General features: G+C 44.4%; 1 protein-coding gene across 10 annotated transcripts in view; it reads right to left on the bottom strand.

The window, feature by feature from the left end:
• CAMK2G (calcium/calmodulin dependent protein kinase II gamma) overlaps positions 1 to 14,054 on the bottom strand; it is a 323,775-nt gene that overhangs the window by 117,298 nt on the left and 192,423 nt on the right. For all 10 annotated transcript variants that reach the window (XM_070752089.1, XM_070752091.1, XM_070752093.1 and 7 more), the window contains exon 6: positions 9,749 to 9,821. In XM_070752089.1, the coding sequence (XP_070608190.1) occupies positions 9,749 to 9,821 (73 nt within the window). The remainder of the gene's footprint in view (positions 1 to 9,748; positions 9,822 to 14,054) is intronic.

Genomic DNA, 14,054 nt, shown 5'->3' with positions numbered 1-14,054 from the left:
ATCCAACGGCCTATTACTGTTGAAGACACTTTGGCCCCCATGACTCTGGGATGATAGGCTACAAAAAGTGCTTCTGACCTCCGAAAGGGTCCTGTGCGTTGGATATATATTCTCAGCGCTCTGGTGAGATCCAGGGTGTGCCATCTAATTGCCAAGGGATGGTCTCGTTGGAGGCAGAAGGAAGGTAGGACAATATCCTGAGATCTGTGGAACATGGAACTGACCTTGGGTAAGAAGGTGGGGTCCAGTCGCAAGACTACCTTGTCCTGATGGAATTGACAAAGGTCCTGCCTGATTGAGAGGGCAGCCAGCTCCGAAATGCGTCGGGCAGAGGTAATAGCCACCAGGAAGGCTACCTTAAAGGATAGGTACCTGAGGGACGCCGATTTTAGGGGTTCGTATGGTGCCTGCGTGAGGGAGTGGAGAACCCGTGGCAAGTCCCAGGATGGATACCTGTGGACCTTGGAAGGTCTGAGGTTGGCTATGCCCTTGAGGAATTCCTGAACTTCAGGGAAGGATCGGAGAGGCTGTCTGCGGGGGCCCCCTAGGACAGATGAAATGGCTGCCAGATGACGCCGGAGGGTGCTGGTGGAGAGTCCTTTATGGAAACCTTGCATAAGGAAGGAAATAATTCTGTGTATGGGGATGCACAGAGGGGAGAGACCTTCCTGAAGACACCACTGGTGAAACTTGGACCACGTGTGGTCGTAGATTCGATTGGTCGAGCCCCTTCTGGCCTTTAGAATGACCTCCACTGAATCGGGGTCATGCCCACGCAGTTCTAAATCTCTCCTGATAACAGCCAGGCGGTGAGGTGGAACCACTCCGGGTCTGGATGGAAAGAGGCCCCCTGCCGCAGCATATCCCCCGAAACGGGGAGTCGCCAAGGGTCCTGGACGGACAGCTGTTGGAGATCTGCGAACCAGGGCCGGCGGGGCCAATGAGGGGCGATTAAGATTACTCGGGCCCTCTCGGTGAGGACCTTGTGAATCACGTCCGGGAGGATTGGAATTGGAGGAAATGCATAGAGTAGGCCTGGAGGCCATGGACTCCGGAGGGCATTGATCGCTTCCGCTCCCGGGGATGGAAATCTGGAATAGAAGCGAGGGAGTTGGGCGTTCGCATTGGTCGCGAAGAGATCCAGGACTGGTAGGCCGAATCTGAGGGTGATTTGATGGAACAGGTCTTGATGAAGGTTCCACTCTCCTGGGTCTATCGTTGCTCGGGATAGCCAATCCGCCTGGATGTTGAGACTCCCCGAGATGTGATCGGCTAGGAGCGACTGGAGATGTTTTTCCGCCCAAAGGCCCAGCTTGAGGGCCTCCCTCATGAGAGCCTTGGATCTCGTGCCCCCTTGCCTGCAGATATGGCTTTTTGTGGCAATGTTGTCGGTGAGAATGAGAACGTGCCGGTTGGGGATGCGAGGAGAGAAATGCTTCAGAGCCAGGGAGACGGCTCTTAACTCTAGCCAATTTATTGGCCTGGAAGCTTCCTCCGGGGACCACGTGCCCTGGGCTATCATCCCCTGGGCGTGGGCGCCCCATCCCGATAGACTGGCATCTGTGGTGATGACAAATTGATCCGGGCACCTGAACGGGGATCCTCTGTCCATGGCCGGAGACTTCCACCACTTGAAGGATCTGCGAACACTCAGTGGAATGACGATGCGTCGATTTGAGTTGCTGTGCCCCGATCTCTGAAAAGGCAACAGAAGCCACTGGAGTTCCCTAGCATGAAGGCGAGCCCAGGGAATGATGCCTATGCATGACACCATCTTCCCCAAAAGGGAAGAAAGAGTAACTATGGATACTGAAGGATTAGATAAAATGCTAGAAATTAACTCCACAATACTGAGTTTTCTCTCGGGAGAGAGAAAAACCTGGGAAGATTTTGAATCAATAATGGCACCCAGGTGAGGAATGGAAGTGGAAGGTTGGAGGTGACTTTTTTCAAAGTTGATGGAAAACCCATGGTCCTGAAGGACTGACATGGTGACAGAAAGGTCTGATTTCACTCTCTCTAGGGAGTTCCCATGAATTAAAATATCATCAAGATAACATAAAATGTGGATGGGAGACGCCCGGATATAGGCCGCCAGGGACCCCAAGAGCTTTGTGAAGACCCGAGGGGCCGAGGAAAGGCCAAATGGCATCGCCCTATACTGGAAATGCCTGCCTTGAAAGGAAAAACGTAAAAATTTTCTGTGGCATTTGGCTATAGGAATGTGAAGGTAGGCCTCAGTGAGGTCTAAGGAGACCATGAAATCTCCCGAGTGAATGGCGGCCAAAATAGAAGACAAGGAGTGCATTTTAAACTTCCTATATTTGATGAATAGGTTTAGTTTCTTTAAATCCAAAATGGCTCTCCAACCTCCGGAGGACTTTGGAACCATAAATAGGATGGAGTAAAAACCTAGGCCCTTCTGACCGGAAGGGACCGGCTGAATGGCTCTAATGGACAATAGATGTGAAATGGCCTCCTCCATACGGTTACAATCTGAGGATGACCTGGGCGAAGGGCAGGAAATAAAACGTTTAGGGGGAGGAGAAATAAATTCTAAAAGAAGGCCTGTTTGAACAGTGTCAATGACCCAAGGGTCCTTGGAGGTGAGACGCCAATTTGCAGCGAAATGAGCTAGGCGACCCCCTATGGGAATGGAGGAAAGGTTACCATCTAGGTTTTTTTGAAGCCCTGTTAGAGGCAGCTCCCCTTTGGAAACGAAAACCCCTACCCCTGGAGTTCCTACCTTGGGAACGAAAGCGGGGGGAATACTGACCTGGAGATCTCTGATAGGAAGCCGCTTGATCTTGCTGGCGCCCTGGGCGACGAAAGGACTGCGTTTTAGTAACCTTTTTTGTGGTTGGACCCAAAACCTTCTTCTTGTCTGTGGTCTCCGTGAGGAGAGGATCCAGAAGATCACCGAAGAGAAGGTCGCGCTTTAAGGGGCCCTGGGATAACTGCCACTTTTGGCGAACTCCCGCTTGCCAAGGGCGAATCCATAGGAGTCTTCTTGCCGTTGTAGAGGCTGCAATAGACTTAGCAGAAAATCTAGTAGATTGTAAGGTGGCATCAGCCACGTACTGGGCAGCTGCAAAGACCTTGTTGAAGTCTTGTTGACCTCTCAAGTCATCTGGAGGAATGTGCTGTTGAAGTTGGCGAAGCCACAGCAGCATGGCTCTGGAGAAGAAGGAGGCTGCTGCAGAACTTTTAATGGCCCAGGAATCAGCGGAGAATCCTCTTTTGAGCATTTGCTCGATGCGCTTGTCCTCTGGACGGAGGACTTCCTCCGCCTCGCCTGGCACAGCCGCTGCCGAGTGAAGAATTTTGACAGGTTCATCTGGTTTGGGAAAAGATAGAAGCTCTTCATAGGAAGAGGAGAGTTTATACAACTTTCTGTCCTTGGTAGAGGGATTAAGGCCAGAGGCTGGAAAATCCCACTGTTTAAGTAAGGCATCTTTAAATAATTTAGGCATAGGGATTACCTCGTTATCCTCCTGTTCCTCTGTGAAGTAAGGTAAATTCTCCTCCGGGGGATCAGTGGAAGTGGAGGCTTGTTTCTCCTGGGCCGCTAATCCCGTAGAAATTCTAGCTTTGAGGAGGAGAGATTTGAATAGTTGAGAAGGGAAAATAGTAATAGGAGGAGGGACCTTTATTTGGGATTCCTCATCCTCTGATAAGCCCTGGAAAGGGTCTTCATCCTCCTCTACATCCTCATATTCATCTTGGGAGGACTCTGAGTCATCCTGGATAGGAGCTCTGACCGCTGGGGAAGAACCCAAGGGGCGGGAGGAACGAGAAGGAGGAAGAGGTAAAGGAAGCTCATTGATGGAGGAGAGTTTGGCATCAATGGCTTTGGACAACACAGCAAAAATAGATTGGAACTCAGGAGGTAAACTGGAAATATCAGCAGAAATGGCAGAAGAATTCCTAAAGGCCTGGGAGGATCCTGGCTGGGGGGAATCTTCCATAATATCTGGTTCCTCTGGACCTATGCCCCATAGGTTAGGTTGGGGTCTGTCTAGGTTTGGCTCATCCAGAGATAACACAGGGACCCCAGAAGGAGGCAGACTAGAGGCCTCTGGTGGGTCTTGACTACTGATTACTTGGGCCTGCACTTTCAAACGTTTTGCTGATTTATCATGAATCTTTTGTAGGGCTAGGTCCCTTCTCTTCTCGGCCCTGGTGACCTTGGTCGAGGGGCGGGCCCCTGGAGAAGAGGAGGAAGAGGCCTGGGGGATACTAGTAATCTCATCGCCTGTAGGCCTGGCCTCTCTGGGACCTTTAGTTGTGCCTCTCTTGGGAAAAGTAGCCATAGTCTGACAATTAACCGAAGACAAGGCTGAGCCAATAACTAAATTATAAGGAGAAGATTTCAAGGACTTCCCAAGAGGAATGGATCCTGCTTCGAGGCCTCGAAGCTGCTGAAACGTGAGGACAATCTGGGCAAACCCAGAGTTCGTGCCCCCAAATCCAGCGGGGCCAGCCTCCCTAAACTTTGCAATTAAGTAAAACCAAGGCACTCTGGTTGGAGGCTAGGCCGGTGGAGAATTTAGCCTGGGACCCCCAAGGCCCGCTCCCGGATCCACGCGGTGGACTGAGGCCTACGCGGCTGGCAGAAGGCCAACACGAGAGGCCTAGATATTTTAAGAAAGGGCGCGAAGGCCTTCGCGCCAAAAAATCGCTTCGTAGAATTTCTTAAGGGAAAAGCGATCGACTAAGTCCAGGAGACTAGAGGCGTCCCACTCCGCAGGAGGTATTTTATAAGCCCTTAAATATATTTTTATACAATAAATAAGCAATAATCCAATGATAAATACTTGCACCAGGACCTCCAGGCCAAGGGATTAGAAGAATCCACAAGCGGCCGCAGGAATCGTAACCGGCAAAACCGCCGGGGGAAAACGAAACCGCAACTTCTCCCAAGTAAAAAAGCCTAGCCGCCTTTTACTTTTTTTCCTTTTTAAAACGGCTGGCGCAAATAGTGCAAGTAATAAAATAAAGACAATAAATCTTACTACTTTTTTGAAGGAAAGATCGAAGGGAAGGTGTTAGAATGTTGAACGAGCTATCACATACAACCGCAGGATATGCGAACTGAGCGAATTCTGGGGAAGGGGCGGATCCGGCAAGCTTTTTTAATACTAGGCTCAGTTCCACCGGATTGGACATGAGCAACCCCATGTGACTGCTGGACCCGCTCCTTCAGTACGGAGAAGTGTTTTTAATAGGAAAGTGAACACAAGAACAAGGGGACACAATCTAAAGTTAGTTGGGGGAAAGATCAGAAGCAACATGAGAAAATATTATTTTACTGAAAGAGTAGTAGATCCTTGGAACAAACTTCCAGCAGACATGGTAGATAAATCCACAGTAACTGAATTTAAACATGCCTGGGATAAACATATATCCATCCTAAGATAGAATACAGAAAATAGTATAAGGGCAGACTAGATGGACCATGAGGTCTTTTTCTGCCGTCAGACTTCTACGGTATGTTTCAATGTTTCTTCTGCCTGTCTGTCCCATATAATGGCAATTACAGTTCTTACACGGTATGTTATTCTCTTGAGCTATTGTTTTTTTTTGGTAAGATGCTTTTGAGAGTTTTCTTTGGTACGTGTGCCATGGTAATGCCATGTCGTTGTAACGGTCTGTTGGTTGTTTATGTGATGTTTTTGACATATGGCCATGTTACTTTTTTCATAGCTTGCGTTGGTTGTGTTGCAATAGGCGGAGTGGTCAGATGTTTTTCCATAAAGTTGGCTTTCCATTTTAAAGGAAAATATGGTACACACAGTCTCGTTTTTTCCCCTGAAGTCCTGGTTTGCTGCACTGTGTCTGAATAATAATGTTCTTACACAGCTTCTCTTGTGGGAGGTGGGTTGTTTTTGGTAATGGGTGGTTTTGACTTGTGTTTCTAATTTGCTGTCATCTCTTTTGCTGCTGAAGATATCTAGGAAGAGTAGTGTGTTAATTTCCTGTTTTATTCCTTTAAAGCACTGTTTCCCAACCTTGGCAACTTGGAGATACAGTATCTGGACTTCAACTCCCAGAATTCCCCAGCCAGCATTTGCTGGCTGAAGAATTCTGGGAGTTGAAGTCCAAATATCTTCAAGTTGCCAAGGTTGGGAAACAGTGCTTTAAAGATGTAGTTTATTTCACCTCTTCCTTTTTTATTATAACAACGGTGTGATCTACATATCAGATCTATACTTTTGGTTACAAGCATGGAAGCGCAAAGGCAAGGAGGGTGGGGGCAATCCTAATCTCTGGGGGGAGATGGTTCCAGAGGGTTGGGGCTGCCACAGAGAAGGCTCTTCCCCTGGGTCCCGCCAGCCGACATTGTTTAGTCGACAGGACCCGGAGAAGGCCAACTCTGTGGGACCTAACCGGCCGCTGGGATTTGTGCGGCAGAAGGCGGTCTCGCAGATATTCTGGTCCGGTGCCATGAAGGGTGTTTTAACCAATACTGCTCTCGGCAAGAGGATGGACTAGACGGCCTCTAGGGACCCCTACCAATCCTGTCATTGTCTTCATTTACTTGAGTGCTAAATATGGTTAAACTTGAACAGAGGCTAAAGATATGTTGATTAAAGAATGGCCTGGCATTTGTCATCTTGTGGCCCTGGGATATTTTCTGGAGGTTTTCATGATGTACTACAAACCAAAATAACGCTCTATAGCAATGTTTCCCAACCTTGGCCACTTGGAGATATCTGGACTTCAACTCCCAGAATTCCCCAGCCAGCATTTGCTGGCTGAAGAATTCTGGGAGTTGAAGTCCAAATATCTTCAAGTTGCGAAGGCTGGGAAACACTGCTTTAAAGATGCGGTTTATTTCATCTCTTCCTTTTTTATTATAACAACGGTGTGATCTACATATCAGAGCTATACTTTTGGTTACAGGCATGGAAGCGCTATGTTTTCTGCATTACATTACAGTTTCTAGGAATCCTGACCGTGGTGGCCCCAATTACCTTTGAGTCAGGTGGCTACGTTCATTTATTTATTTATTTATTACTTAGATTTGTATGCCGTCCCTCTCCGAAGACTCGGGGCGGCTCATAACACGTGGAAACAAATCATAAATAATCTGACAATTTAAAATATTAAAGATTTAAAAAAGACCTCATATACTAACAGACATACACACAAGCATACCATATATAAATTAAACATGCCCAGGGGAAGATGTTTCAGTTCCCCCATGCCTGACGGCAAAGGTGGGTTTTAAGGAGTTTACGGAAGGCAGGAAGAGTAGGGGCAGTTCTAATCTCCGGGGGGAGTTGGTTCCAGAGGGCCGGTGCCGCCACAGAGAAGGCTCTTCCCCTGGGGCCCGCCAACCGACATTGTTTAGTTGACGGGACCCGGAGAAGGCCCACTCTGTGGGACCTAATCGGTCGCTGGGATTCGTGCGGCAGGAGGCGGTCTCGGAGATATTCTGGTCCAATGCCATGAAGGGCTTTAAAGGTCATAACCAACACTTTGAATTGTGACCGGAAACTGATCGGCAGCCAATGCAGACTGCGGAGTGATGGTGAAACATGGGCATACCTAGGTAAGCCCATGACTGCTCTCGCAGCTGCATTCTGCACGATCTGAAGTTTCCGAACACTTTTCAAAGGTAGCCCCATGTAGAGAGCATTACAGTAGTCGAACCTCGAGGTGATGAGGGCATGAGTGACTGTGAGCAATGAGTCCCGGTCCAGATAGGGCTGCAACTGGTTCATGCTTCGATAAAAATAATTAGGCCATTTTATGTTATGCAGTTGCTATGGATTCTGTTGCTAGTTCTGGGTCTATAGATGTAAAGAGTGTTATAACATTGAATTAAACCATAATCTCCTCTTCTTTTCTTATTAGGTCTTTGGTGCTCTGCTGGCACTACAGTGAGAACCGATAGAATATTAACTTCCCTCTGTAAACCGTCCAAGATGTTTTGTAAGTTCTTTAACTATGTTGTTTATTGGGGGTCCCTGATAATTATACAAATGGACGGATATGTTGGGCTTGTCCATTTTGGTGCAAGTGTTCTTTTCATCTGCCACTGTTTGTCTTTTGTGATTTGACCTCCCTGCCTCATGAAACAAGCTCACCTAGTGAGGAGGAGGATACAGCCATCAAAGGCAAATCAAAACCATGCAGATGTCCTCGTTTTTGAAGAAATATACACTGCTGAAAAAAGGGAGGGGGGAACACTTAAACAACAGAATATAACTCCAAGGAAATCAAACTTCTGTGAAATCAAACTGTCCACTTAGGAAGCAACACTAATTGACAATCAATTTCACCTGCTGTTGTGCACATCCAACTTTGTACAGAACAAAGTCTTCAATGAGAATATTTCATTCATTCAGATCTAGGATGTGTTCTTGGAGTGTTCCCTTTATATTTTTTTTGAGCAGCATTTATCCTTGCCCAGACAACTATTCCAAACTTGTTCTATTCTTCTATTTTTCCCTCTTCGCCCTCTTCATTAAATGAATAAGTTAGCATGGATCTGGGGCTCTACTTTGCCTTATATACAGTAATAAAACACTGAAAAAAGATAAAGAACTTTATGACTAGTTTGAAGCCTGCTCTGTAATGATCAAACATGTCAATGTGAAATTGCTGTTAACGAGGAACACTTCCATGGGTGTTAGTTTTTTTTATATTATTATTATTGTTGTTGTTGTTGTTGTTGTTGTTGTTGTTATTATTATTATTATTATTATTATTATTATTATTATTATTATTATTTAGATTTGTATGCCGCCCCTCTCCGCAGACTCAGGGCGGCTCACAGCAGTGATAAAACAGTATACAACGACAAATCTAATATTAAGTCTAAAATAACAATTTTACATTAAAAACCTAAAAAAAACCCTTATATAAAAACATACACACAAACATTCCATACGTAAAACTACATAGGCAAGGGGAAATGTCTCAGTTCCCCCGTGCCTGACGGCAGAGGTGGGTTTTAAGAAATTTACGAAAGGCAAGGAGGGTGGGGGCAGTCCTGATCTCCAGGGGGAGCTGGTTTCAGAGGGTTGGGGCCGCCACAGAGAAGGCTCTTCCCCTAGGTCCCGCCAGCCAACATTGTTTAGTCGACGGGACCCGAAGAAGGCCAACTCTAGTTTCCCCATCAAAGCATAAAAGTAACTTTTTAAAGAAACCTCGCTGCACCATGAGGTTGCAATAACTCTGGACAGTATTTTAACTGGATCCATTTTTCCTTTCAACTAATGTCCACGTTAAGGCAATTGAGTTTTCCTCCCAGATCTCAAGATTCATCTTTCTATTTTAAAATCCTTTGAACTGTTATGCTACACGAATAGTTAGACCCATTGCATAACGCCTTACGTGCATAACGAACATAAGGAAAATATGCTCTAACATGCATTTCTTTAAAAATTAGAATTGGAAAACAGGAGTCAAGAAAAAGCTCCACCCATCCGCCTTCTTGCAGCTGAATTAGATTCTCTAAATGGTAGTTATGATCTGCCACAAGCAAAAAGCTTACTTTTCATCCCTGTCAGCTACAGTGCAATATCAATTGGAGATGCTAAAGTTTTTGCAAAATGCGCACCATTTGAAGGAACCAGGGTATTAAATTAAACGAAAGATTATTAAGCCGAAGGCTGTAGCGGAGAAGCAAACCAATTTCATACTGCCCAAGGCCCACCTGTTTCAACTATTTTGATTTCATTTAATCATAGCCTGCAGGCAAGTCTAATTTTCAGTAGAGCCATATATATATTACCTTTAAATCCCTATGTACAATATCATGTTGATGAATATGATTGACGCTCTCCAAAATCTGATGAATGCAGTGGCTGAAAGACAAACAAATAAAGCAGAAAAGTAACATGATTTATTGATTTATTTCTTGAACATATAAATATATTCTATATATACGGCTCAAAAAGAAAAAGGGAACACTTAAACAACAGAATATAACTCCAACGTAAATCAAACTTCTGTGAAATCAAACTGTCCACTTAGGAAGCAACGCTGATTGACAATCAATTTCATTTTGTTGTCAGCACATTCAACTTTGTACAGGACAAAATATTCAATGAGAATATTTCATTCATTCAGATCTATTTGTGTTATTTGAGTGTTCCCTTTATTTTTTTGAGCAGTGTATATAAGTAAGACTTCCAAGGGAAAATTATTACGCAATATCAGAAAATATGCTTTTAATCAGGAATGATGTATTAAAGATCTAACCATACATAAAATACGTACCATAAGCAAATATGAAATATTATTGACAATGCCCACTGTCTGCATTGTTATATGAGATGTATGATTGTTTTTATATTAAGGGATTTAAATGGTTTTTAATTTTGGATCTGTACTGTTTTTGTTGTTGTGAGCCGCCCCGAGTCTTCGGAGAGGGGTGGTATACAAATCTAATAAATAGTAATAATAACAAAAATAAAATTGTTGTTGTTGTTATTATTATTGTTGTTGTTGTTGTTATGTCAGTACAACACAGCAAACTAGATCACTATGCTGGATTTCGTATTTCATCACCAGTCGGGCGCTTCCCAAGCACCTAGGACTGCGTGATGTAGCGGCGAATTATGTTTGCCAATCCCAGTAAAGCGGCCTTTTGCAATTGACAGATGGAGATTTTGTCAATTCCGATGGTTTTCAAATGTCCGCTGAGATCCTTTGGCACTGCGCCCAGCGTGCCAAGTACCACTGGGACCACTTTCACTGGCTTATGCCAGAGTCGTTGCAGCTCGATTTTTAGATCTTCGTATTTCACTAATTTCTCTAGCTGCTTCTCCTCAATTCTGCTGTCTCCTGGGATTGCGATGTCGATGATCTATACTTTCTTTTTCTCCACAATCAGGATGTCTGGTGTGTTATGCTTCAGAATTCGGTCAGTCTGGAGTCGGAAGTCCCACAGTAGTTTTGCTTGCTCATTTTCGACCACGTTTTCGGGCTTATGATCCCACCAGTTCTTTATTATTATTATTATTATTATTATTATTATTATTATTATTATTATTATTATTATCATCATCATCATCATCATCATCATTATTATTATTAGTATTAATTAGATTTGTATGCCGCCCTTCTCCGAAGACTCGTGGTGGCTCACAGGGTACATTACAAAACAATGTGTACACAAATCTAATTAATTAAAACTACAAGCTCAGATCCCACTACAGTATATTAAAAATGTAAGCTCTGTGCCCTGGGAAGTGCTTGGAAAGCCTGAATCCTAGCCTCACCTTGATCCAGAAACCTCTTCCCCTGATCGAGGTTATCTTGAAAGAGATTTTTCAAGAATCCCTAAAATCTGCCAGACAAGATCCAAGGCCATTAACCACTATCACCTCTTTGCTAGCCTGGCTGAAATTGAAGATTCCCTCACCTCTTTCACATTGGGAAACTGCCAGTAGGAAGTTTAAGTAGCAGTGCACGGAAGCACATTACGAGCATATCTGCAGAAAAGGGCAGGAGACTTTGAAAATACAGAGCCTGCTTAACTTGCATTTTTTACTTCCCTTGTTTCAGCTTTCAAGCTCCACGTTTTCCAGCAAAAGGGGGAAAAAAATACTGTGCTTCTCCGTTTGAATGAGTGGCGTAACATGTTATCAACACCTATTGTATTAGTTCAGCATTACCCCCATAAAGTGACTGCACAAAGCACCACACACAAACCCTGCAAATGTTCATTAAGCTCATTTCCAGGCACTTTTAATGAAACTAACGTAACAGCCAGCAGAAGCGATTTTTTACAAGGAAGGAACTAATTTTGCACTGCAACAGTTCTTATAGCATAAACCAGGGTCATTTATCTGATTTATACCACTCCATGGCAATAGTCACGTTGCCATGGGGTGAGTCCCATATTATTACTCTTAAAGTGTTTTGAAGTGCACAATCTGTTCAAGTTTTATAATGAATGATATAATAACTGCACATAAGAACCATCTGCATTAGAAACATAGAAACATAGAAGTCTGACGGCAGAAAAAGACCTCCTGGTCCATCTAGTCTGCCCTTATACTATTTTCTGTATTTTATCTTAGGATGGATATGTGTTTATCCCAGGAATGTTTAAATTCTGTGACTGTGGATTTATCTACCACGTCTGCTGGAAGTTTGTTCCAAGGATCTACTACTCTTTCAGTAAAATAATATTTTCTCATGTTGCTTTTGATCTTTCCCCCAACTAACTTCAGATTGTGTCCCCTTGTTCTTGTGTTCACTTTCCTATTAAAAACACTTCCCTCCTGGACCTTATTTAACCCTTTAACATATTTAAATGTTTCGATCATGTCCCCCCTTTTCCTTCTGTCCTCCAGACTATACAGATTGAGTTCATTAAGTCTTTCCTGATACGTTTTATGCTTAAGACCTTCCACCATTCTTGTAGCCCGTCTTTGGACCCGTTCAATTTTGTCAATATCTTTTTGTAGGTGAGGACTCCAGAACTGAACACAGTATTCCAAATGTGGTCTCACCAGCATTCTATATAGCGGGATCATAATCTCCCTCTTCCTGCTTGTTATACCTCTAGCTATGCAGCCAAGCATTCTACTTGCTTTCCCTACCGCCTGACTGCACTGTTCACCCATTTTGAGACTGTCAGAAATCACTACCCCTAAATCCTTCTCTTCTGAAGTTTTTGCTAACACAGAACTGCCAATGCAATACTCAGATTGAGGATTCCTTTTCCCCAAGTGCATTACTTTACATTTGGAAACATTAAACTGCAGTTTCCATTGCTTTGACCATTTATCTAGTAAAGCTAAATCATTTACCATATTACAGACGCCTCCAGGAATATCAACCCTATTGCACACTTTAGAGTCATCGGCAAATAGGCAAACCTTCCCTACCAAACCTTCCCCTATGTCACTCACAAACATATTAAAAAGAATAGGACCCAGAACAGACCCTTGTGGCACACCGCTTGTAACCTGACTCTGCTCAGAATACTCGCCATTAACAATAACTCTCTGATGTCTACGCTTCAGCCAGCTGCAAATCCATTGAACTATCCAATCTTCACTAATTTAGCTATCAGCTCTTTTTGTGGAACCGTATCAAAGGCTTTGCTGAAGTCCAGGTAGGCAATATCCACGGCACCACCTTCATCCAACACCTTTGTGACATAGTCAAAGAAATCAATGAGATTAGTCTGACATGATTTGCCGTCAGTAAAGCCATGCTGATTTGGGTCCAATAAGTTATTGTTTTTTAGGTGCTGATTTATCCTCTTTTTGAGTAGAGTCTCCATCATTTTAACTACCACTGATGTCAAGCTAACTGGCCTGTAGTTACCAGCTTCTTCTCTACTGCCCTTCTAATGGATAGGCACAACACTGGCCATTCTCCAATCCTCAGGAACTTCTCCTGTTAAGTGGAGAGATACTTGTTCTGGGAAATAGTAAGGCATCTCAACATATCCCCAGCAGGTATATGAAAGGCAAGATGAACTATTCTGGCAGGCTCTACAACTACAGTGGTACCTCCACCTAAGAACGCCTCTACTTACAAACTTTTCTACATAAGAACCGGGGGTTCAAGATATATTTTAACCATTTTCCACTTACAAACCCAAGCTTCCAAAACCGTAACAGGAAAAGGCGGGGAGAAACCTCTGTGGGGCCTCTCTAGGAATCTCCTGGGAGGAAATATGGCTGGAAAAGGCGGGGAGAAGCCTCCATGGGGCCTCTCTAGGAATCTCCTGGGAGGAAATAGGGCCGGAAAAGGCGGGGAGAAGCCTCCATGGGGCCTCTCTAGGAATCTCCTGGGAGGAAACAGGGCCGGAAAAGGTGGGGAGAAGCCTCCATGGGGCCTCTCTAGGAATCTCCTGGGAGGAAACAGGGCCTCTACCCTCCCTGTGGTTTCCCCAATCGCACGCATTATTTGCTTTTACATTGATTCCTATGGGAAAAATGGCTTCTTCTTATAAACTTTTCTACTTAAGAACCTGGTCATGGAACGAATTAAGTTTGTAAGTAGAGGTACCACTATATGTCCAATCCCAGTACAGGAAGCAAGATGTAGAGCAAGAATCAGCCCCAATACAA

This window comes from Erythrolamprus reginae, chromosome 5, assembly GCF_031021105.1.
Source record: "Erythrolamprus reginae isolate rEryReg1 chromosome 5, rEryReg1.hap1, whole genome shotgun sequence".
NCBI classification, from domain to species: domain Eukaryota; kingdom Metazoa; phylum Chordata; class Lepidosauria; order Squamata; family Dipsadidae; genus Erythrolamprus; species Erythrolamprus reginae.
Note: the sequence above shows the minus strand (reverse complement) of the source record. Positions and strands in the feature narration are given on the sequence as shown.